The following is a 25,600-nucleotide window of genomic DNA, read 5'->3' on the forward strand; positions in this document are numbered from 1 at the left end:
AAAGTTCTGTTTAGGATCAATTCTACAAATACGATTATGTATCACATAAGTTTGTTTTCACTTTGGGTTTGCTTTAAGGGCTCTTTCACACACAGACGTTGCGTTAGAGGGGACGTTAAGGTCGCATAACGTCCCCCTAACGCAACGCATGGTGGGGCTAATGGTGGACGCTAAATAGAGCCGCGTTTCGCGACTCTTGGTGCGCCATTAGACTGTGGAGACCACGTGATCGGAACACTCCGCATCACGTGGTCCCGCTGGTGACGTCAGCACAGTGCAGTGAATAATAATTAGCCATGTGCCTACTCACAATAGACATTACTGCGCATGTGCACACAGTCTAACGCAGCCGAATACGAGTATAACGCACAGCACGCTGCACTTTCATTTACCGTGCTGTGTTATACTCCAACGCAACGTGGGCACTGTGAACAGCCCATTGATTTAGGCTTCTTGCACACCAAGACGTTGTGTTAGGTGGCACGTTAAGGTCGCATAACGTGCACCTAACACAACGTATGGTGCTGCAAGAGCCGACGGTAGAGTGAGCCGCGTTAGGCGGCTCGAGTCCTATAATGTCTCCCAGAGTGGCGCTGATTGGCCAGCGGGACCACGTGATGCGGAGCGAGACACTCCGCATCACGTGGTCCCGCCGGCCAATCAGCGCCCGCCAGTGCAGTGAATATTAAGTAGCCATGTGCGCGGCTACTGTAGCTGGCTCTCCCCGCCTCCTCCGCCCCCCACTGCGCATGTGCAAACAGTCTAACGCGGCTATAGCCGCTCCAACGCCGTAGCATGCTGCACTTTGCACAGAACGTGCAGCGTTACATGTAACGCAACGTGGGCTGTGTGAACAGCCCACTTGTGTTACATTGCTGTGCGTTGGGGGAGCGTTACAGGCGCACTAACGTGCGCCTGTAACGTCTTGGTGTGTAAGCAGCCTTACTATTGCTGTGAGTTGGGCTGTGTTACAGGCTGCTGTAACGTCAGCCTGTAACGTCCAACTGTGAAAGCAGCCTTAAGGAAACATCAGGCAATGTAATAAAAAATGAGATCTACTTACTTGGGGCTTCCTCCAGCCCTGGAAGGCTATGTGTCCCTCACCCAAGCTCTGTTCCAGGCCGGTCCCCCGGGGTCCCCTCCTTAGCAGACGCAGACCCGGTGATGTCAGCGGCTTCTGTGCATGCATGAGCTTGCGGCCATGCCACTTGCGATCATGCTCACGTTGCCGGGAGTGTTCAGAACTACTGTGCACAAAGCTCCCAGCCCCGTGAGCGCATGAGCAGAGGCCGTCGACCTCGCTGGGTTGGCAGCTGCTATGGAGGGCACCCGGGAGACCGGCCTGGAGCGGAGCTTGGGTAAGGGACGCATAGCCTTCCAGGTGCTGGAGGAAGCCCCAGGTACGTAGATCTCATGTTTGTTACATTGCCTGATGTTTCCTTTAACCACTTCACATTCCTTGATTTTCACGCCTGAAGATTTCTGAGTTTTGGCAAATCAGCGGTGTCGCTATTGATTCAGCAATAACTTTTTATTACTTATGCCACCAAAGTGATACATATATTGATTTATTCAATCTAGGCTCTCTTTGGATAATATTTTTTTCCAAGAATTATTTAACTTTACATGCATTTTATATGGGAAAATTAGTCATAAATGCACAAATTACACAATTTTTCATATTTTTCCCTTTCCAATTTTCCAATGACAAGTGCCACAGGTTTTAAACACCTCAAAATAAATGGACTCATCCTGATTAAAATGGTACCATACATGCCATATTACATCACTAGTTGGGTATGTACTGTATCATTATCGCGAGTCTGTGAGTCTGTAGTGACTGGATGAGACCACTATGGCGCATAGTTTGCAGACCCCAATTGTGTACAGACGTTGCTAAGCAACAGCGTAGTGATGCATCCACACAGTGTTGGATCCCCGATCACTACAGGTGACAGCCATTACAGGTGTCCATGAATTTTAAGGTCAAGTATAGGTGACACAAAGGATTAAATAGGTAAGGGTTGAAATTTAACCAAAGGGGGGAAAAACACTTTATTATTTAATGGAACACTGCCACATTAAAGTTGTTAAACTTTTTATGGTGCTATAGCAGCGCAGCTTAGTGAATCAAGCTACTTATCAATAAAATACCTTTCAAGCCACCAGCAAGAACAAAAATATTTAGAATAATTTTGACAGCACTTTTTCAATTGCATAGTGCTTAAAATTTTATTTTAAAGCAAAAATAAACTTATGAGAATTGTATGTATAGTACAGCTAAGACATAAAGCATTAGTAAGAAAGAAACAAGTCTCCTATTGTTTTCCAGTACATGAAGAGTTAGAGAAAAAAAACGTCAGTTTTCTATGCAAAAGAGCTTCTCTGAGCAATTTGACCCACAGGGTCTAAAACATGTATTTATACATGTATAAATACATCAGAGGGCAATATAAGAGCTTGGTGGATGCAGGGCTGGATTTTTACTCTTTACCGCCCTACCGCACTAGCTGCCCCCCTTCAGTATAGGTAGCCAGATGACCCCTCCCCTCTTTCCTCTAATATAGGTAGCCGGATGTCCCCTCCCACCCTTCCCTCCAGTATAGGTAGCCAGATGACCCCTCCCGCTTTCCTCTAGTATGGTAGAGAGATGACCCCCCCCCAGTATAGGTAGCCAGATGACCCCTCCCCCTTCCCTCTAGTATACATAGCCAGATGAACACTCCCCCCTTCCCTCCAGTATAGGTAGCCAGATGACTCCCTTAATCCCACCTTTCCCCACTTCCCCCTCCCCTTTCAGTATAGGTAGCCAACTTGCCTTCACACCGCAGCAGAAATCTGTGTCACTTATTTCTACGCTCATCTCCAGTGCAGAAGCTTCCTCTTCCCCTCTATCTCCAGTGCTGCCCAAGTCCATAGCCGCCGGCCACAATGCATACGTGCACAGAGAGCAAGGTGCTTGCTGCACAGGTGGCTAGCAGCAGAGTACCATGGTCAGGCACTCGCCTGATCTCCCTGCAAATGATGCACCAGTTTAGCCTGCTGCTTTGGTGCCCTTCCTCCTGTGGTTCCCTAGGCCATGGTCTAGGTGGCCTTGGCCTAAATCCGGCCCTGGGCGGATGAGCTTTTTGTCCCTAGGCCTTCACAAAGGACTAGAGGACATGATCTGCGCATGGAGGTAAAATGTTTTAGCCAATTATTTAGGAAAGGGTTCTTTACAGTAAGAGTGATTAAGATGTGGAATGCATTGCCACAGGAAGTCATTATGGCAAACTCTATACCTGCATTTAAAGGGGGCTTAGATGCTTTCCTTGCGTTGAAAGACATCCATGGCTACAATTACTAGGTAATGCCTAATGATGTTGATCCAGGGATTTTATCTGATTGCCATCTGGAGTCGGGAAGGAATTTTTCCCTTTTGGGGCTAATTGGACCATGCCTTGTAAGGGTTTTTCGCCTTCCTCTGGATCAACGGGGATATGTGAGGGAGCAGGCTGGTGTTGTACTTTATTCTCTGGTTGAACTCGATGGACGTATGTCTTTTTTCAACCCAAATAACTATGTTAGTATGTAAAACAGTCCTGTTTTCTGAAACACTTAAAGAGCCGAAAAACAGTGAGAGACCGCTTGAGATAAGGTTTTACTGCAGGAAAGTTCAAAGGGTCATTATCTTTGCTTTGCTTTATAGCTTAAACGACAGGGCCTATAAGCAATTCACTTTTTCACCTGAGTTTACTCCTAGGAGATATTTTCACAACTTGTCAATAAAATTAATTTTAACCCTCCTGGCGGTCTATTAAAAACCTCCAGGGGGCAGCGCAGCAGTTTTTTTTTTTTTTTTAAATCCTGTAGCGAGCCCAGGGCTCGCTACACGATAGCCGCTGTGCAGCGGCATCCCCCCGCCCGCTTCGATCAGGAAATCCCGTTCAAAGAATAGGTTTCCTGGAGGGCTTCCCCTGTCGCCATGGCGACGGCCGGGATGACGTCACCGACGTCATTGGGAGTCCCGATACACCCCTCAGCGCTGCCTGGCACTGATTGACCAGGCAGCACACGGGGTCTGGGGGGGGGGGGGGCGTCGCGGCGAGTGGCGGCTAATCGGCGCGGAGCCGAGACGATCGGAGTGCACACGCAGCTAGCAAAGTGCTAGCTGCGTGTTGCAAAAAAAAAAAATTACGCAAATCGGCCCAGCAGGGCCTGAGAAATCCTCCTGCGCGGCATAGCCCAAACTATGTTCGGGGTTACCGACAGGAAGGTTAAATCACCAGCAAGCAAACAAATACTCAAAATAATTTTGACAGTACTTTTTCACCTACTTGTTGAAACTTTTTCCATTGTAAAGTGCTAAAAAGGTATTTTAAATTGAAGATGAAAAAGTATTTCCTAAGAGAAAAGGTGAATTGCATCTGGGCCCGAGTGGGGTTTCCAAACTGCAAATATGACAGAATGATGCATTGTTATAAGAAAGCTATATTACTGAAAATATAAATATGAGACTCTTTTCTTTGCTACTGATGTTCTATTCATTATTTGTGCTACACGTACAGTTTATTATATCATACTTTTTTTCACTTCTGGTTTTCTTTAAAGGGGAACTGAAGAGAGAGGTATATGGAGGCTGTCATGTTTATTTCCTTTTAGACAATACCAGTTGCCTGGCAGCCCTGCTGATCCTCTGCCTCTAATACTATTAGCCATAGCCCCTGAACAAGCATGCAGCAGATCCGGTGTTTCAGTGGTTCCGACTTATAAGTCTGATCTGACAAGACTAGCTGCATGCTTGTTTCTGGTTTTAATCAGATACTACTGCAGAGAAATAGACCAGCAGGGCTGCCAGGCAACTGGTATTGATTAAAAGGAAATAAACATGACAGCCTCCATATACCTCTCTCTTCAGTTCCCCTTTAAAAGAGAAGAGAAAAATTAGGAGAAAAAATGTCTTCCTCTCTCTTTCTTGCACATTCTCCCATGCGCTGAGGTGAGAATGTGAGCTCTGGTGAGGGAGAAGAGTGATGGGACTAGTTTGATACTCTTTGTAAAGCGCTATGAAATAGGAGTCAGAATTGTATTAAGCATGGTGGAAATAAATAGAGTGCAAAGCAAACAACATAACTTTATTCTCTACGGTAGCCACAATCACGTCTCACTAAGAAAGGTAAACAGAACATGCAAATATACCAGATGTCACAGCTCATGGCTGAGGGCACACAGGGGAGTTACTGCAAATCATGGGGACCCAGCAAAACTCCCAATTTTCACATTCTTTCCCTTGCCTTTCAAAGGTCATAAAACAAAGGTGGCCATCAGGAGCTTTACACCCCTAACAAGTGTAGCTACAAAAACACCTGATCTGAAGGATGGTCCCTTGTATCAGAAGAAGGGAAGGTTAGTAGTTGGGGATCCCTACAGCTCTGCCCCGCCCACCCCCAGTGGTTGCAGAGGCCACTCCCCTCTAGTTACGTCCCTAGGGCCACATAACACATGTCTGCATCCCACCGGTGATGCCTCCACAGCCCGAGGTCCACTGCAGTACACATGGGCTGGAATGATAATGATCTCCAGGGACAGGACAACAGGGAAGGACAGAATTGAGCCAGCAGACATGGCCTGGATTAAAAGAAATGTGTCTGCTATTGGGTTGCAACAGTTTGCAACCCTCACCTAAGTCGTAGGAGACTATGGTTAATTGGGAGAGAGGCAATACAGCCCCAGTCTTGTGCAGCACCTGCAGGAAGAACTTTATGCAATATACACAACTTGGATTCATTACAAACCGGGGCGTAGCAATAGCCATAGCAACTGCTTTCAGGCCCTGGAGCAAAGGGGGCCCAAGCGGTAATGTGTTCACTATTTATTTTCCTGTTTTTCTCCATGCTCTGACTTAATTTCAGGGCCCATAGACTGTTTGCGGTGTACATTGCACAGGTATGTACATTGGCCAGTCATCTTATATCAATAGGATAGGGGCAGGTGGCATTGTTCTTGAGTGTCTAGGTCTGAGGGCCCCATCAAAATTGTGCTATAGGGCCCCATAATCTCTACTTATGACTCTGGTTACAAAAATAAATACATAAAAATCCCTTTGGGTGTGTGCTTGCAACTGCAGTCATACAACTGCCATTTTACTCATTTTGTGGCAATCCTCGCTGTGGTTTGCTATCAACCTCGTGAGGGTTGTCAACTTTTGGTACTGAATTTTGAATAAATCAAGGTCTGGCTTGCTAGGTCACATAGGATCTCCGGTGTTCTCAGCCCACAAGGACCACAGCAAATCAGGCCCAGTGCTTCTACTTCATATTATAAAGAAGATAAGTAAAAAAAAGTCCCATCTTTGGAGGACCTCAACATCTAGAGTCCATCAGCAAAATAGCTTCACTCCTGTATTACAGTTGGCAATTACTATTACACTTTTATTCCCTCACTGTCATTTTCCAGGGAAACTTAGAGTTCAATTGGAGGCTCTCAGGCAAGGGAAGACGTTTCTCTCCCTTATAAAGGCCGGGCACAGGCCAACATTTTTACTTAATTTTTTTGTGAAAGTGTGTTAGGACCTCTTTTTGACCTCTTTTTTTTTAAATACATTCCAAGAAAGGCTCCAAAATAATGTTCTAAGAAGAGGTTAAACATACTTTTTTTTTTGCGATTTCAGGGTACTGCAACTGCAACCCTGCCCCCCACTTCTGGTTCCCCCACAGCAATCAAAACTCAGTCCACCATAAGTATCTAAAAACCACAATGGCGTGACCCAAATATTTCCATTTTGCCTAAATCACCAGTAAACAAGTTTCTTTATAATTTGTGTTGTTAAAAAAAATGTTCCGCAGGGAGAAAAGTTCACATTCAGCTCCTGAGGAAGGCTCCTGCTGGTCTCTGCTCCTCCTGCCCGACATGGCTGTCTGGTTAGTGTCCTACTCCTCCGATGTCTATCTGTCACAGGAAATCAAAGAGTACAGACTTTACCTGCAGGTTATTTTTAATCAGAGCTGTTCCCCTAACCTTCCTCTACAACCTGTCACGATTATGGGTGGTATGTGGCAGCCATTAAAGATGTTGTTTCTGTAGGGTCTTCACCACTGTCACAGGGGTGCCAATGAAGAAGGAACTTGAGGAGGGAAGAAGAAGACCGGAGACCAATCCTGAAGAGATGGGTATGTTCTTTCTTTCCTTACAGATTCATTGTGATTGTTTTATCAAATGCAATGCTTTACTGTACAATTACATCTTACCATGTGTGGCCAGTGAACTGGAATGCCAACACTAAACCATGTTTGTAAGAAATAGGTCTACAGGTGACCGTATCTGTGGTGTGTAAATATCACCAACTCAGATCCTGTCTAACTCTGAGCTACAATGTGCGAGGTGGACTAAGGAACAGACATTGAAGGCTTGTGATATGGAAGGATCCTCAAATCTGAACTTCTGAAATCTGTAAAGGAAGAAAACAACATCTCTGGCAGAGTACCAAAAATTATATGAAATGAAAGTCAAGCAAGTCAAGCATGCAATAAAAAACTCAGTTTCATACAATACATTTTTGTGTCAGTAGTGACTAATACAAAAATCATGTATGTGTTTTCTACCTACTCTGGCCCCATCACAAAATGACTTGGTTACCACTGAAACCCCATCAAGCAATGGCTAAACTCTATCAAGCAATTACTTGGTTACCACAGAAACCGCATCAGGCAATGACTTGGTTACCAATGAAGCCTCATCAGATAATTACTTGGTTACCACTGAAAACCCATTAGGCTTTGTCTTGGTTACTACTGAAACCCCATCGTTGTAATGACTGTTACCATTGTCAAGGCTGGTTTTATACTTTTTGAGCCCCTAGGCAAGTATGTTTTGGCTTCCCTTTCTTGTGCAGCTGCAACTCCCCCCTCCCCTCACATTCCATGTGCAGCCCCCTCTTCCATGTGTATCCTCCATGTACAGCAGCCCCTCTCTTTCATGAACAGCTCCCTTGGGCATCAGTTTCCCTTTTTCATGAGTTGCTCCCCATTTTCAGCCTCCACTTTTATATGTTACAATCCCTCTTTCATGTTCAGGTGCCCCCTTGGGCTGCAACCACCCGAGGTCTGGGCCTTTGGGGCCTTTCCAGCAATCCGGCCCTGACCATTGTAGCACCATCAGACAGTGCCTTGGTTATCATTGAGGTCTGTTTTTATAACTGTAAACTGAAGAATTGTCATTCACAGTTCCCCTCCATGTTGTATAAAGTGGACTTTCGGCCCCTCACAGCTCTCTACATACGTTCCCCTGGAGGAGGATTCTGTTATGTTTGGGAAGGTGGAGGGAAAGAAGACATGACGCCAGCAACATAATGGAGTAATTTCATAAGCAGAACAAGGGCAGCATCAAAGTGGGGGGTAAGTTAGAAAACTAGAGACTGGCCCTTCTATGTCAACTTATTGGAACTTGGTGAAGGGATCTCACAGACCCCTCTAACAGTATGTTCAGTTTTTCTTACTTTGTTCTTTTTCAATTTTAAAGTGATTTTGACCCAGAGGTGATCATGAAGAGAGTTGGCTCCAGAGAAAGATGGGACAGGGTTCTCTGTGAAGTGGCAAAAAGGCTCTCTTTGAAGGAAAATGTTGCTATGAGAAAAGCACCTAAACTTTGTGGCACTTACCAGGTCTTGTTAATAAAATTATGACAAAAATGTAGAAATCACTCATTGCCCGAGGCCAAACTTAATTTATAGTGGATAACCCTTATGATGTAACAGTGTCACCTTAGGACTAGTGGCAATCGTAATCTGCTCATTACGATTACATGAAATTTCACGTAAATGTTTACAATTATGGCCATACATATTTACGATTTGGACATTTCATTGATTTTGTGTAATCCATTTGTATATTTGTGTAATTTTCAGATATGTTGGTGCAGAATTTAGAAGTTAAAAGCGTATCCACATCTATCACAGCTATCATCACCAAAATTGCTACACATGTTACATTGAAGGGTGGGAATAAGGCAAAAAAAAAAATTCAAAAAGGATCTTGTAGTTTTTGAGAAAACTGATTTGAAAAATGCAAATGAAAAATGGTTTTTAAACTCAGGAAAATGACAGTTTAAAAAACATTTTCCCCTTTCCTTTTGTAAAATTGATTTTATCAAAAACTACGAGGTCTATTTGAGAAATTATTTTGTTGCCTTGTTCCCACTATTCCCCTTCACATATGTAGCAATGTCAGTGAAAATGTAGAGGGGCTTTGCACAAAATTGCATGTAGAGGGGCAGTTGGCACAAAGTTATGCAAAAATTACACTAAATTGGGAAATGTAGGTTCCAGATTACATTTACAAACGAAATTAATTACAATTTTTCCCCGAAATTTTGCATTACAATTTCGTATCGTAATTGCAAATTATGATGTGAAATTACAGTTATGCAAAATGTGTGCTCATCATTACTTAGGGCATACTGTCACAACACCAAGCCTGTAACAGAGACTTAAAGGCTTTGTAAATCTGATCCTGGCGCTGTGCCTCTCAGATGTTTGACTTATTTTGTATTACAGAGACTACAGCCGGAGGAGGTCTAGTGCCCAGTGACATCTATTATGTCTCACACATAGAGAACCTTTTCAGGGATAGTTTACTCTAAGGGTTTTTTTCCCTTTTTTTCAAGTGCAGACGGTTCCAAAATCGCCCTCAAAACGCTTGTGCAATGAATCTCTATGAGAAGGTCCATATCAGCGCATTGCGCCCACTTTGCGGTCCGCAAAGTGGTGCTGGTACCATTTTTGGGGCGTTTTTGCTATAATGGAAGGTATAGAAAGAGCGCTAAACACTCACAAAACTGCTTTGTGCAGTGATTGTGTTCACGTTTTTAAGAATAAATACATTGTATTTATTCTTTTCCGGGTCGAAGAGTTCTCTTCCTGACTTACGTCAGGGAGTGAATGGAAAAAAAACGCTCTGGAAAAGCGCTTTTAACAAAAATGCAGCGCTGGGAGGCACTAAAAAAAAGCGCATAAAAACGCAAAATGATTGTGTTTGCGTTTTCGTTTTTAGATGTGAACGAGGCCTCAAGCTGGGCAGGAACTAAGCCTGGAATTACGGCACAGTAGTGGGGAGATATCACGTTGGAGTTCCTCAATAACTGCGGAAATGATCATTGGGTGAATAGCGGCGGCCAGTAAAATGCTAATAATTCTGCTGCATTTGATTGGTCCATTTCCAAGCTGCATGAATCTGAATATGATAACGTTTTCATCAATTGAGAAATATTTGCATCTCATTGACTATCCCAATAGGTGACCCAGAAGAACAGAATCTGGGAAAGGCTGAAAAGTCACCTTTGGATGGAGCTGCTGTCTTCTTACCATGGGTGGTGGTCATCAGTATGAACTCATAGTTGTAGCCTGGAGAGAATGAGAGGAGAAAGAATATCTCAGGATTATATGAGGTGTATTCAAGTAAACTACAGTCACTGTTATCTATACCCCAGAAGGTGAATGACTTCATTCTGGGCTCCTCCAGCTATTCATATATTTGTATCGACATTAGTGGAAATTTGCCATTTTTTGAGAAATAAGCTGTATCACCAATTCCAAAACTCTCAAAACAAATACATACCTGATTTTCCTCTGATTAAAGGAAACACACAGTGAAAATAAGCAGATGAGATAAACAATTGAATCTTTCCTCCAACTCCTAAAAATAATTTTTTTTGGTTATCTCCCAGTTTGAGTTTATATTTAAATCGACTTTTTAAGTTTTTACTGTTTCGTTGTCTCTGCTCAATGACACATTCATTGAAGTAGTCCAGAGCTAAAATCTATGAACTGTTGTCCCTTTTTATCTCTTTTCTTCCTCTCAGAGGCCATTTCATGCTTAGAAAGTGTTTTATGGCTGTAATTCCTTATCAGTGAGGGTTAGGCTATAGTCAGACCCTGTGCGGACCCGGACAGAAACTGTCACTGGCACGCATGATGTTTAAAGAGAGACTGAAGCGAGAATAAATCTCGCTTCAGACCTCATAGATAGCAGGGGCATGCGTGCCCCTGTTAAAACGGCGCTATCCCGCAGCATAACGGGGGTCCCTTCACCCCCAAATCCCCTCCGTGCAGCGGGGGAGCGCTTCCGCATTGGGGCAGGGCTAACCGCCGCAGCCCTGCTCCACGCGCGTCTGTTAGCGCGTATCTCCGCCTCTCCCCCGCCCCTCTCAGTCTTCCTTCACTGAGAGGGGCGGGGGAGAGGCGGCGATGCGCGTCTGATAGATGCGACTAGAGGCAGGGCTGCAGCTGTTAGCGACCAATTTTACGACCAACTTTTGCGGGGGTGGGTTTGGGGGTGAAGGGACCCCCCCCCCTTTAGCCGCGGGATAGCGGCAGTTTAGCAGAGGCACACATGCCCCTGCTAACTATGAGCTCTGAAGCGAGATTTATTCTCGCTTCAGAGTCTCTTTAACTCTTTCAGGTAGAGAAAGGAAAAAAAAAGGAACACAGTCTAGTTATTTGTGTGCTACTAGGCACTGTACATATATCATATCCGATCTCGTCACATGTCACCTTGTGTATCCTATAAAGCAAACCTATGGGATGCTTAGGGCACAAATTTAGATACTTACCTCAGTAGAGGGAAGCCTCTGGTTCCTCCACCTCCCCCCCCCTATCCAGCACCGGGACCTCTGAAGTTCCCAGGCATGCTCCCGTGTGAGGACGACTTGCGCCTGCACAATAGCAAGGAGCTGCCAGGCTCAGCGGATAAAGCAGAGCTCGTTTGGCTCCATGCTAGTGTGCAGGCGTGAGATGCCTGCACAGTGTGGCTGGGCTCCATTCACAAGCCCTTGTTGTTGGGCTTTGGGGACTACCAGCGCTGGAATTGTCTGGTGGAGGAGGACAAGAGACTTCCCTCTACCAAGGTAACTACCCAAATTGGGCACTTTTTTCACTTTAAAGCGGAATATAACCCAGAATTTCTTCTTTGCTCTAAAAGATTATTTACAGCATATAATATACTAACACAATGTTGTTGTTTTTTAGTAAAACAGCATTCAAAGGGTTACATCACAGGGCTGACCGTTTCTTCTGCAGGGAGAACCCGCATCCGAACTGCTTATAATCTTATCTTGTGTACACATTCTTTACTTGATACATTTATGTAAACATTCTCTGGCTGTGCAGGACTTCAGCTGATGAGTGCTGAAGTGAAAAACAAGTCAAAAATAACTGGCAGCATTTACAACAGAATGACAACAGTTATAAATAAAATGCACCAGCAGCTTTCCAAGTAAATTAACTGAACTTTGGGAAGTTATAATATCTAAATGAATATTAATACTTGTGCACAAAAGCAAATATGATAATTGTATGGGTTATAAAAAGTATGAAAACACATTTTTGTTGAAAATTTTGTCAGAGTTTTAAACTGCTTTAAGCACACTTTAGGTTAATTTGGCCTCCTCATTCTCAAAATAAGTACAGTGAGTGGCAGGTGCAGACCCTAATGAGGAAAGTGGGAATTACCACAGATTCACTCTGCTCCTTCTAATGGAGTCAGTCATAGATGTCTGGGGGAGAGTCCAGCTGGCAGGTGGCAGTAACCACGTCCATTTCTTGGGCAGTGTGGCAGGGCGACCGCCCTGGGCGCAGACCAGCAAGTAGTAGAAGGGGGCACGCAGGCAAAAGGACATAACCGCTAGGGATCTGGTGATGTGTGGCGCAGCCAAATGGAATAAGAAAGAAGATTACCAGCTCAATCACCTTCCTTCACTCCTCCTGGGCTGCCTGCATCCGACGTCAAGTTATCATGACGTCACCACCGCATGATGACACCTGATGCCCTGTAGCGGTACTGCAGGCTGTCAGTGTGCGGCGCCCATGGAGGAGTCGGCTTTCCGGGCTCTCTTCACCTGTGTGGATGAGCGGCTGGTCACTAGTAAGTAGGCAGCTCTACTTGTGACCTGTGGTTGTGTGACTGTCCCTACAGAGTAGGGGTACGTGAGTTCACAGGGGGAGGGGGGAAGGGGGCACAATTTTTACACCCTCACCCTGGGTGCAATTTAGCCTAGAAACTGCCCTGGCAGTAACATACCATGTAGCTGTAGAAAAGCCTTGGGAACCAAGTGAAAGCTTTGCTGCAACTGCAAATGACCCTTAAAGGGAACCAGAAATCCTTTAAAGAAAAGAAGTTATACATACCTGGGGCTTCCTCCAGCCCCATACGCGCTGATCGATCCCATGCCTCCGTCCAGCGCTGCCCGCAACTACGAGAACCAGGTCCCTTCACTGACGTCATCGGAGCCAGGCTACGCAGAAGAAGTGCACCCTCTATGTATCTCTCCATACAGTGCTGCAGAGATACACAAAGAGCGCACCTCTGCTACGCTAGACTGGCTCCGACTGGTGGCAGAGCAGGGCCCCGGTTCTCATAGCTGCGGGCAGCGCTGGACGGCGGCGTGGGATCGATCAGCGCTTATGGGGCTGGAGGAAGCCCCAGGTATGTATAACTTATTTTCTTTGAAGGATCTCTGGTTCTCTTTAAGGTGCCAAATAACGTTGTGATTTTTAGCAAAAAATCTTATTTACGATAAGATCATTCAGATCAACAGAAAAGACCTTAGTTAGTTGATACACAGCATTAAGGAATCCAACTTGCGATCATATCTAAATGAGTTATAGTTATATACATAAAACATCTGCCACTCCCATCGACCATTTCTTTAGAGGTGCACATTTATTATACAATTTTCCGTATGTTCGATCGGGCAGCGTTAATCGAGCCAATCAATGATCGATGGATCAACTGTTCTGTCTATCCGTCTTAGGAATCGCTCTCACTGAATATCATCAAAGTGGTTGTAGTTCGCTTCCCATTGGTCCTGAATGGTCGTTTCTGACCGATTGCAATTATCGGATTGGCCAGTCAATTATTCAGGAAATTTTATTGTTAATGGGCACCTTTACACCAAAAAAATAATAATAATAATAATAATATTGTAATAATATGATTGGAAACCACGATAATTCACTAAAAATTGTACCACTAATAGGCACCTTTAGGATTGACAATATCATTCTGCTGATATTCCATAAATGACTATATGAGTAGCACAGACAATGTTCCTTACAGGACAATAATACAAGACAAGACAAGACAAATAACATTTATATTGCGCTTTTCTCCTTGCGGACTCAAAGCGCCAGAGCAGAGCAGCAGCCACTAGGACGCGCTCTGTTGGCAGTAGCAGTGTAAGGGAGACTTGCCAAAGGTCTCCTACTGAATTAGTGCTGGCTTACTGAACAGGCAGAGCCGAGATTCGAACCCTGGTCTCCTGTGTCAGAGGCAGAGCCCTTAACCATTACACCATCAGCCAACTGCTACAGAGCTAATACAATTTTTTAAAATTCCTCTGACCTCAGCTTCACTCTCACCCAAGTGCCCCTCTCAGCCTCCTCCAATTGTGATGTTATGCACATGTGCAGAGTGCTCCCAGCTGCGGGCATGCGTTTAAGGATGCGCGTCGCCCGGGACAGCGCCTACCCAACCCGGCCGACCCAAAAGAGGCTGAGAGGGGCATTTAGGTGAGAGTGGAGGGGCGGAGGAGAACGGGGAGAGCGATGGGCATAAGGACTGCTTCCCATACATGGCTGCTCCACTGATTTTTTTAAATTTTGTCATCTCTGGTATCGTTTATGGTTAAAACCGCAGGTGTAATTTAATGTAAAATACACTCACAGTGCTGCTGAAGACTGATGATGACTTTGATATCCGCTTCTTCACCAGATCCATCACCTACACCGAAAAGGAGAAGAAGGTTTACACTACTATTACTTTAGTAAAGTATCTCCAACAACATTTTTGAAAATATTTTGTTATATCTTTTCATGGGAAAACCACTGAATTAAGACACTTTGATACAATGTTAAGTCATACCTCCCATCCATCCCGATTTCACCAGGACTGTCCCGGGTAGAGAGGAATGATCCCATGTCCCGGCACCCGCTACAGCATCCCAATAGAGCAGCAGCAGAAGTCAGGATGGAGAGCAGTGGGAGGATTACAGAGGAGAGCAGAGCACAGTTACTGCGGGGCATACAGAAGTGAGCAATGACTTCACTTAAAAAGCAGAATTATGCCCCACGGTGAATTTGCTCTGCTCTTCTCTCTTCTTATCAGAAACATTCACCTCACCTCCGTTGCCTTCAAGTGTGTCTGCTCCCAAGAGGGCTTCCCTGCACAACTGTCACCATGCCTCCCATTCGTCCCGATTTCACCAGGACTGTCCCGGGTAGAGAGAAATGATCCCATGTCTCGGCGCCCGCTACAGCATCCCAATAGAGCAGCAGCAGTAGTCAGGATGGAGAGAGGTGGGAGGATTACAGAGGAGAGCAGGGGCATACAGAAGTGATCAATGACTTCACTTAAAGGACACATCCCAGCAATTTAAAAATAAGAAAATCCACTTACCTGTGGCTTCCTCAAGCCCATGCCAGCCGTTCTGTGCCTTCGCCGCAGCTCCGCTCGCTGCTGGTGGTCCTGGGTCCCCTCCGATGCAAGATTCCTACTTCGTTTGCGCGAGCGGCTCTCAGAGTCGCGCTGACGTCATCTGGACTGTACAGCGCAGGCGCAGAACTACTGTGCCTGCGCTGTACAGTCCAGATGACATCGGCGCAACCAATGAACTGCACGCTGCAGTGCAGAGGAAGACGACGCGGAAGCTGACCTGGCAAGGTCGGCTTCTCCACCGGAGGGGACCGAAATCCACCGGAGCTGCGGTGCCGGCGAGGGCACAGGACGGCTGCCAGGGGCTGGAAGAAGTCCTAGGTAAGTGGATTTTTAATTTTTCAATTCCTCGGACCTTCCCTTTAAAAAGCAGAATTATGCCCCACGGTGACTTTGCTCTACACTTCTCTCTTCTTATCAGAAACCTTCACCTCATCTCCATTTCCTTCATGTGTGTCTGCTCCCAAGAGGGCTTCCCACACAACTGGCTCCATGCCTCCCAACCATTCCGATTTCGCCTGAACTGTTCCGAGTTTGGGAGACATGTGTAAAGTAGTCAGTGTACAGTGTGTATAACAGTGTAAATTGGCTGTCTCATCAAAATGACTTGACACACAGCTATTCATTAAAGTAATCCTGGGAGATCCTTAGGTAAAATATTTGGAATCTGGGAATCTCCATATATTTCATATTTTGTTTATTTATATACTATAATCCAAGATACAACTATATTGTACAAGATGGGTTTTTAATGTATACTTCAGAGATTTATCCCATTAGCAGCTTCAATAGAGTTATCTAGTTTGAAATAAGTGCATTGTTTTTGGCTTCAGTCGGCAGAACTCTGTGCTGTAAATTATTGGAATGCTTTGGTCTCTCTCTACTAGCAGAAAATATACACACCGAAAGCAGAAGTCCTCTGTTATTGCCTCACACTGCCCTCTAGTGACAAGTGGCCATAAGCACACATTACAGCAGTACTAATTAGAAGCAAGGAATGTAACAAAGAAGAAAAATGTGGTAAAATAAATTGGCCTGGAGCACTAGCAAGCCTCTAAATAAATTGGCTGCTAAAGAGATAACATGCTTTGTCAACTTTTTTTTTTTTTAGTGAAGCTTTAGAGACTTTGTCCTTTTTGTTTATTGTATTTACTAGAACGGGACTTACATTCATATTTTGTTGTTCACTACTCCATCTTGGAACATTACTGTGTTCTAAAATCCAGGCATAACATTCTGGGTTGAATGAAGAGCTCACTTACCTTTTTATCCAGCAGGCAGCCAAAGATGAAGATGAAGAACCCCTGTGGGAATAAAGGAGAGACTCTTGAACTAGCTCTGACCCATGGTTCTTTGTTCAGCTGCTGAGATGGTCAATCAGGTTAGAAACGTCAATCATATTATGGTCAGGTTGCACAATGAATACAGAACTGGAACACCATGCACAGTCTCCCAGGGGCCAGGGCCGATAGGGAGCAACTCAAGGATAAGCACTCCGGATGCCATACCCATAACTTACTCCTGCCTGGATGACAACATTGACAACCGACCTTACAACTGTGTTGGCCCAGGGTGAGGATCCACGGGGTGTTCAGATTCTGTATTCATTGTGGGACCATCTCCCAGGGCCAACAGAGTTACAACAACAAAACATTTGTAAAGTGCTTTTCTCTCGTAAAACCCAAAGTGCATAAGCTTGTCTCAGATCAGTACATAGTGATGTGTAAAAAAGTTATGTGATTAAAAATGCCAAACTAAATAGGTAGCTTTTCAGTTTCGATTTAAACGTGTTCAGAGTTGAAACTGTCTTGATTAAGTTTGGCAAGACATTCCAGAGGGTAGAGACAGCATGATGGAAAGCTCTGGCTCCAAAGGTTCTTAGTTGGACTCTGGGGATGGTAAGGTTATTGGATCCTTTTGATCTGATCTGAGGTTGTGGGAGATGTGGGGCAATTGGGGACAGATTAGCTCAACAAAGTTTCCAAGAATGGAGGGCAGGTCAAATACATCACCGGATGGACAAACTGACACATAGATTCAGCAGGAGCAAGTGTGTGAACTAGAAAATGCAGTAAGATCATGACGGTAGTGACCTTGGCCATAAGGGCTACTTATTCCCTTCTGGACACCAACACTGACAACTGACATCACAGCTCTGTGGCTCTGGAAGTCTGTTGCCTTCAGATTCTCTGGCCTTTATTCAAATTTGCGTTTTCTCCTAAGTTTTCTCCTAGGTGTTATTTTCCCAGCTTATCAATAACGACCAACGACCAGCAAGCAAGAAAATACCAGAATAATTTTGACAGTACTTCTTCACCTCCTTTTGGTACTTTTTCAATTGCAAATTGCTGAAAAGTTATTTTAAACCGAAGCTGAAAAATGATCACCTAGTAGATGTTTGTAACATGATCACTGCAAGGCTTATATAGGTCATTAAGCCTCTGATGAAGCTCTATTTGTGAGTCGTGAAACGCGTGTCTGACCCCAACGCAATCTGAACGTGTGTGTTTTCTTTCTTTCTTTATTTAATCATGCATGATTTGTGGTTTTATTGGTGTAAGTTAAAAGATATGCTTAACTCTAGACTTGCTCTCTTTTGAAACCCATGATCTTTTTTTTTAATTGTCCAATATTGCTGTACCAGATTGTATGTAGCCTTCAACTGGGCCCATCAAATGTACAATGCTGACTTTTCTTGGCCCAATCCCAAGCTCCATTCAATTTGGAATAAATTTCCATTGCAAGTCAGAATTATTTGCATGTCACTGACCATTTTTATTCAGCAGTATGAGACGCACATTAACCAGAGAAGTCTATTTGTCTTGTAGCGATACACACTACAAAGCTTCTCACTGATACGCTGACTGTATGCAGCACAACAAAATGGTGGAAAAGCCGCCATCTATGCAGCAGGGGCGCCGCGAGGCATAAAGCGAACCAAGCGGTCGCTTGGGGCCTCAAGATCGTAGGGGCCTCGGCGGCTCAGTGACGTCGGCGTGACGTCACTGTTTTCCCGCAGCCCCACGGGGCTGGCAGAGCAGAGTAGGGCAGGGCTTTGGGAAGATGGCCGCCGCCGAAGCCCTGCTCTGGAGACTATGCCTCCAGTACAGGGCTTCGGGTGGCCATCTTCCCGTAGCCCTGATTCAATCAGCGCGGAAGATTGGAGGAGGGAGGGAGCTCCGTGGGAACTGCGCGCCTGAGGAGCCGGCCAGGAGAGGAGACGGGGAGAGAAGACTTCTGCCAGTGCCAGGTGAGTAAATTCTTTTATTTTTGCAGCTCTGAAAATGTGCCCTAATTGCGTTTGATATCTGCTGAACTGTTCCCTAATTGTGTTTGATTTCTGCTGAACTGTGGCCAAATTGCGTTTGATTTCTGCTGAAAATGTGCCCTAATTGTGTTTGATTTTTGCTGAACTGTGCCCAAATTGCGTTTGATTTCTGCTGAAAATGTGCCCTAATTTCGTTTGATTTCTGCTGAAAATGTGCCCAAATTGCGTTTGATTTCTGCTGAAATGTGGCCCAAATTGCGTTTGATTTCTGCTGAAATGTGCCCAAATTGCGTTTGATTTCTGCTGAAAATGTGCCCTAATTTCGTTTGATTTCTGCTGAAAATGTGCCCAAATTGCGTTTGATTTCTGCTGAAATGTGGCCCTAATTGCGTTTGATTTCTGCTGAAAATGTGCCATAATTGCGTTTGATTTCTGCTGAAATGTGGCCCTAATTGCGTTTGATTTCTGCTGAAAATGTGCCATAATTGCGTTTGATTTCTGCTGAAAATGTGCCATAATTGCGTTTGATTTCTGCTGAAAATGTGCCATAATTGCGTTTGATTTCTGCTGAAATGTGGCCCAAATTGCGTTTCATTTCTGCTGAAATGTGGCCCAAATTGCGTTTGATTTCTGCTGAAATGTGGCCCAAATTCTGTTTGTTTTCTGTTGAAATGTTGCACAAATTGCATTTTAATTTTCTGGTGTCTGGGGTAACTGTTGCTGCATTTATTATTTAATGGTCATAGTTGGCTTAATTTGCTGTGCTACGGTTAAGCTCCGCCCATACAATGTCATGGCCAAATCCATCTTTCGGCGCCCCCCACATCCATTTTCCCCGCAAACAGCCCCGCCCCAATCCACCCTCCAGCTCCACCCTCATGTCATGGCCACGCCCACTTATGCGGAATAGCCACACCCATTTTTCCGCCTTAGGGCCACTTCCTACAGTCCGCTTGGGGCCACAAAAACCTTAGCTGCACCCCTGCTATGCAGCATGGTAAGTGCTCAGTACACTTACCTAAAAGCTGTGGGGTCCAGCGTTAAACCACCTTTCAGACCACTGCTGCATGGAGGTTTTTGTCGGCTTTGGGCCCTAATTCACATCATTGCTAAGTCCAAACCAGTGGCATATCTACAAATCATCTGCCTCGCCCCACCCCCTGAGCAAAATGCTCACATCCCATTCCTCATCTTCTCATTTTAACCCTCATACCAAGGGGTTAAATTACAAGTGTGACCACCATGATCCACCTCTGGCTGGATAGTGTACTGGTTTAGGGCTCTGCCTCTGACACAAGGGGGCTGGGTTCAAATCTGAGCTCTTCCTGTTCAGTAAACCAGCACCTATTCAGTAGGAGACCATGGGCAAGACTCCCTAATACTGCCACTGCCTATAGAGCATGCCCTAGTGGCTGCAGCTCTGGCACTTTGAGTCCACCAGGAGAAAAGCGCAATACAATTGTTTGTCATCATGTCTTAAAAGTTCAGAGACCATTACTTCCCCACCCATGACAAGTGTGGCCCAATAACACCTACTGCAGAGGGGGACTCCTGTATGCAAGACAGGGTCAAGTGGTGGGGCCAACCTCCCATCCGCTTCACCAACACTGTTCACCAAGCAACCGCAGTCGCTGATCCCTCAATATTTACTTCTCCTTTCCAATCACAAGCCAGTATGGCCTCTACTTACTGCAAAAATCCTGGTATTTCTGGTTTTCCATAACTCTCTTGTCTATGTTCTAAAAGTACACAGTGACATTTCCTAATAAACTTTTGCACTGAGTAACCAATGCTCAAGAAACATTTGTGGTCAGTAAGGACAGCGTTAAAGCTTTATTAACTTTTATCAAGTCCCATTGTTGGGTTCAAACAAGCTACAAGTCATTTCATGCATTACTTACTTGGAGTGGGTTGAGCAGGACAAAGAGATAGTGTAAAGCTATCACACTCCCATCTGAAAACAGTGGAATCCCGACAGCCCAAGTCAATCCAAACTGTGGTGTGCAGAAGACTATGGCCTTCACTAGCTTCTTAATAACTTCCTCATCCTCAGTGTTTCCTTCAGAAATGGACCGTCTCAGTAGCTTACGGATCACAACGAGAAGGACAAGGAAATTTGTGGATATGGTAATGATGGTTGGGACTATGAAAGCCATAGAGGCTCCAGAGCTACTGTTAAGCCAGCAGACGTTGTCCTTATTGTAATCATTAGTTGGTGTGTAGTAGATGAAGGTTCCTACAGCAATTATGGTAGGACACACATATCCTAAGCCAACGGAGAGGGTCATAAATTCCTTTTTGGTTATATGATGGAAAACAAACACCAGGCGGCAGAATAAGTAGCCACTTTGGACTAAGGTCCAACAAAAAAAGGCTAAAAGCGAAAAATGGGTGCAGAAGGTCAGCCCAGCACAAAGTCTTAGGTGGTCTTTTGGTGTGATATAACCTGCAGCTATAAAGGACACATTGCTCAGAAGTAGGAACACAGAGACGTTGAGGATGACCAAATGCCGGTAGTAAGACACGAGATTCATTGGAATCCTCATAACATATACCTGAAAGGACATACAAAGAATAAGAGAGACGATAGAGATACTAAGACCTGTGACTGTGATGTAGTCAAGCACAGCGGACCTTAGGAGGGCTTGCGGTATGAATTTGGCGATCAGCACAGAGAATGAGGTAAGATGGTTGCAAAAACAGTTTGTGATGCCATCAATAACTTCACTAGTGCATCCATCAGAAGACCAACTGTTGGTAGAGAAATTCCAAAAGGCACAAACAGCTGTTTGGTCACATTCATTGCTGTTACACTTAAAGCTCAAGTTGACGTTTGGTTTATGATAAGTCTTATTGCCAAGGAACATAACGTTTGTTAAGATGTTGCTTTCCACTTGGAAGACGCTACCTGAAACCAACTCCTGCTCATAATGGCTGGGAAAGCCTCTGCTTAGGGATCTGTAGGACAGTAACATGATGTTGACCAGGCATGTGGAGTCAAAGTGTTGATGGAGGTCATCTTCATCTAATGCAAAGCTAGCGTGTGGAACGATTTTTAGTGCCGTCTGGTTGGTCAGGTTAGAGCAGGGAGCAGCCAAACAATGGAAATCAATATTTTCATAGGAAACATTGAATGATGCATTGGTCATGGTCACCCCTTCTAAGATGGTTTCAACACTTTGCAAAAGTTGGGAACCAAGCGTGTTGTCAACACTGGAGACAGGCGTCCAAGATGATTCATTGAGAAGTTGATCGGTGATATTCAAAATGTCCTAGAAGGAAGAAAAATAAAATACTTACATTGGGTTTTCTCAAATGTTCTGATAATTAATGGTCGGTTACAACTGTTTCAGTGTCATGTTCTGCTGTCTCGTTAAACTCCGTGACCCAAAAACATTGACTAATATATAAGCAGATCCGTGTAATACAAGACATTGGATAATATGATATTGGCAGGCAAGGGGACTAATTCACTAAAGCATCGTAAAGATGCCGACGGCAAAACCTGGGTATGATGAGCAGCTGATGATGGCTGTGCAGGAGTCCACTACAGTGAATCCCGGCCTTTGGCGATGACATAGAGTTTATCTGCTCTATAGTACGTGAGGCTTCTTCCCGATAAACTCGTATTTACAAAAATATACAAGAAAAATTTTGGAGTGGGACATTTCACTTTGAAAGGTCATAGTGGTGTATTCAACAAATGCTGGTAACACCGCCACGTGCGCTGTCCGGGACAGGGACATGTTTACCTCTGTGTTGCTTCCCCTCTGCCTTTGCGGTAAAACTCTCGTATGCAAACAAGAAGACTGTATGGCATTTTTTACTAGCACTAGTGACTGTGAGGCAGTGCAATCAGCGCAAGCCACGTTACCCATGTACTTGGTAACCTGTACGATATGTGCAGTGGCGTAGCTAAGGAGTTATGGTCCCCACTGTAAGTTTTACATTACGCCCCCCCGCACTCCATATATAACAATTGATATAGTGCTCCAAAACCAGCCAAGGACAACCACAGTGTCAGAGTTGCAAGAAGGGCCTCAATTCACTAAGCAGTTTAGACTAGTCTACTGGTGGTTTGGTCCGTTGCATCAAAGGGGAATTCACTATTACCAAATGTTTTAGACCTGTTTTTATACCTGGTCTAAACCATTTGGTAATTAGGTCAGTAAAGCAGGGGAAATGATCAAAAGATGCAATTCACAAATGAGTAGCTATGATTGACATCCTTCTCCTCTGATGAGCTCTCCTCTGCATACTATTAAGGTGGCCATACACTGGTCGATGTGCCATTAGATCGACCAGCTGACAGATCCCTATCTGATCGAATCTGATCAGATAGGGATCGTATGGCTGCCTTTACTGCAAACAGATTGTGAATCGATTTCAGCCTGAAACCGATCACAATCTGTTCAGCTGCTCCTGCCGCCTGTCCCCCCCCCGTATACATTACCTGAGGCTGGCTCCCGGGCGTCTTCTCCGCACTGCACCGCACTGCTGTTCTTGCTCCATCCCGGCGCTTCCTGTGTTACTCCGTGACCAGGAAGTTCAAATAGAGCGCCCTCTATTTCAACTTCCTGGTCACCGGAGTGACACAGGAAGTATAAGCGTACACTGGGAGATGCGGAAATGCGGTGCAGCGAGGAGAAGAGGACCCCGGAGCCAGCTTCAGGTAATGTATACATGCTCGGATCGGGCCCGAATCGTACGCCGCAAGCGACGCGCTCCTACCGCCGGGCGATCGAGGGTAATTTCCCGCACGGCGCGATCGACGGTCCGATCCGATTTCGGGAGGGAATCGGATCGGCGGGTGCGTTTGGCGCAAGCGATTGGCAGCAGATCCGATCCCAGGATCGGATCTGCTGTCGAAACGGCCGTGAATCGAGCCAGTGTATGGCCTGCTTTAAACTCCTGCATAATCCATTCAAAAGGTTCCCTCCCCACATCTAAAATACCTCACAGAATTACTTTATCTACAGAAATCAGCTGGTCTAATCTCTGTCAGAAAAAGTGGACGTGGTAACTCCTTGTTTGCCTTTGTGAATTGTGTAATTACTGAATGTTAGACCAGGTCTCAAAACAGGTCTAAAACATGACACCAAACCATCAGTAGACTAAAAACCATCTGTAGATTAGTCTAAACTGCTTAGTGAATTGAGGCCATGGGGATGGGGAACAATTTGCTACTGATTACAATTATTTAAAGCATCCATAGAAGTGATCATTACCAGCACAGGACCAATAAACAGCTAATACTGCGTTGTAAGGAGGGCCCCGTGGGCCTAAGGGCCCCAGTGCGGTCACAACCTCTGCATCCCCTATGGCTACGTCACTGGTAGTGTTGGGCGAACATCTAGATGTTCGGGTTCGGGCCGAACAGGCCGAACATGTCCGCGATGTTCGGGTGTTCGACCCGAACTCCGAACATAATGGAAGTCAATGGGGACCCGAACTTTTGTGCTTTGTAAAGCCTCCTTACATGCTACATACCCCAAATTTACAGGGTATGTGCACCTTGGGAGTGGGTACAAGAGGAAAAAAAAATTTAGCAAAAAGAGCTTATAGTTTTTGAGAAAATCGATTTTAAAGTTTCAAAGGGAAAACTGTCTTTTAAATGCGGGAAATGTCTGTTTTCTTTGCACAGGTAACATGCTTTTTGTCGGCATGCAGTCATAAATGTAATACATATAAGAGGTTCCAGGAAAAGGGACCGGTAATGCTAACCCAGCAGCAGCACACGTGATGGAACAGGAGGAGGGTGGCGCAGGAGGAGAAGGCCACGCTTTGAGACACAACAACCCAGGCCTTGCATGAGGACAAGAAGCGTGCGGATAGCATGCTTTGTACCACCATGCAGTCATAAATGTAATAAAGATAAGTGGTTCAATAAACAGGGACCACGCGGCAACGCTAACCCAGCAGCAGCACACGTGATGGAACAGGAGGAGGCGCAGGAGGAGAAGGCCACGCTTTGTGAGACACAACAACCCAGGCCTTGCATGAGGACAAAAAGCGTGCGGAGAGCATGCTTTGTACCGCCATGTAGTCATAAATGTAATAAAGATAAGAGGTTCAATAAACAGGGACCACGCGGCAACGCTAACCCAGCAGCAGCAGCAGCAGCAGCAGCACACGTGATGGAACAGGAGGAGGCGCAGGAGGAGAAGGCCACGCTTTGTGAGACACAACAACCCAGGCCTTGCATGAGGACAAAAAGCGTGCGGATAGCATGCTTTGTACCGCCATGTAGTCATAAATGTAATAAAGATAAGAGGTTCCATAAACAGGGACCGGCAACGGTAACCCAGCAGCAGCAGCAGCAGCAGCAGCACACGTGATGGAACAGGAGGAGGCGCAGGAGGAGAAGGCCACGCTTTGTGAGACACAACAACCCAGGCCTTGCATGAGGACAAAAAGCGTGCGGATAGCATGCTTTGTACCGCCATGTAGTCATAAATGTAATAAAGATAAGAGGTTCAATAAACAGGGACCACGCGGCAACGCTAACCCAGCAGCAGCAGCAGCAGCAGCACACGTGATGGAACAGGAGGAGGCGCAGGAGGAGAAGGCCACGCTTTGTGAGACACAACAACCCAGGCCTTGCATGAGGACAAAAAGCGTGCGGATAGCATGCTTTGTACCGCCATGTAGTCATAAATGTAATAAAGATAAGAGGTTCCATAAACAGGGACCACGCGGCAACGGTAACCCAGCAGCAGCAGCAGCAGCAGCAGCACACGTGATGGAACAGGAGGAGGCGCAGGAGGAGAAGGCCACGCTTTGTGAGACACAACAACCCAGGCCTTGCATGAGGACAAAAAGCGTGCGGATATAGCAGCAATGCTTTTTGCCGCCATGCAGTCATAAATGT

The 25,600-nt window shown here is 45.3% G+C and overlaps 1 protein-coding gene across 4 annotated transcripts in view; it reads right to left on the bottom strand.

The window, feature by feature from the left end:
* Positions 1 to 5,474: 5,474 nt before the first annotated feature.
* LOC137571152 (adhesion G-protein coupled receptor F1-like) overlaps positions 5,475 to 25,600 on the bottom strand; it is a 106,104-nt gene continuing 85,978 nt past the window's right edge. For 2 of the 4 annotated variants that reach the window (XM_068279929.1, XM_068279926.1), the window contains 5 exons: positions 20,631 to 22,001; positions 16,724 to 16,765; positions 14,694 to 14,750; positions 10,310 to 10,375; positions 5,475 to 7,426 (listed from right to left, as the gene is read on the bottom strand). In XM_068279929.1, coding sequence (XP_068136030.1) covers positions 10,352 to 10,375; positions 14,694 to 14,750; positions 16,724 to 16,765; positions 20,631 to 22,001 — 1,494 coding nt within the window. In that variant the 3' untranslated portion in view covers positions 5,475 to 7,426; positions 10,310 to 10,351. Of the gene's footprint in view, positions 7,427 to 10,309; positions 10,376 to 14,693; positions 14,751 to 16,723; positions 16,766 to 20,587; positions 22,002 to 25,600 lie in introns of those variants that run through there. The other 2 variants (XM_068279927.1, XM_068279928.1) reach the window with 2 other exon arrangements.

This window comes from Hyperolius riggenbachi, chromosome 4 (assembly GCF_040937935.1).
Source record: "Hyperolius riggenbachi isolate aHypRig1 chromosome 4, aHypRig1.pri, whole genome shotgun sequence".
NCBI classification, from domain to species: domain Eukaryota; kingdom Metazoa; phylum Chordata; class Amphibia; order Anura; family Hyperoliidae; genus Hyperolius; species Hyperolius riggenbachi.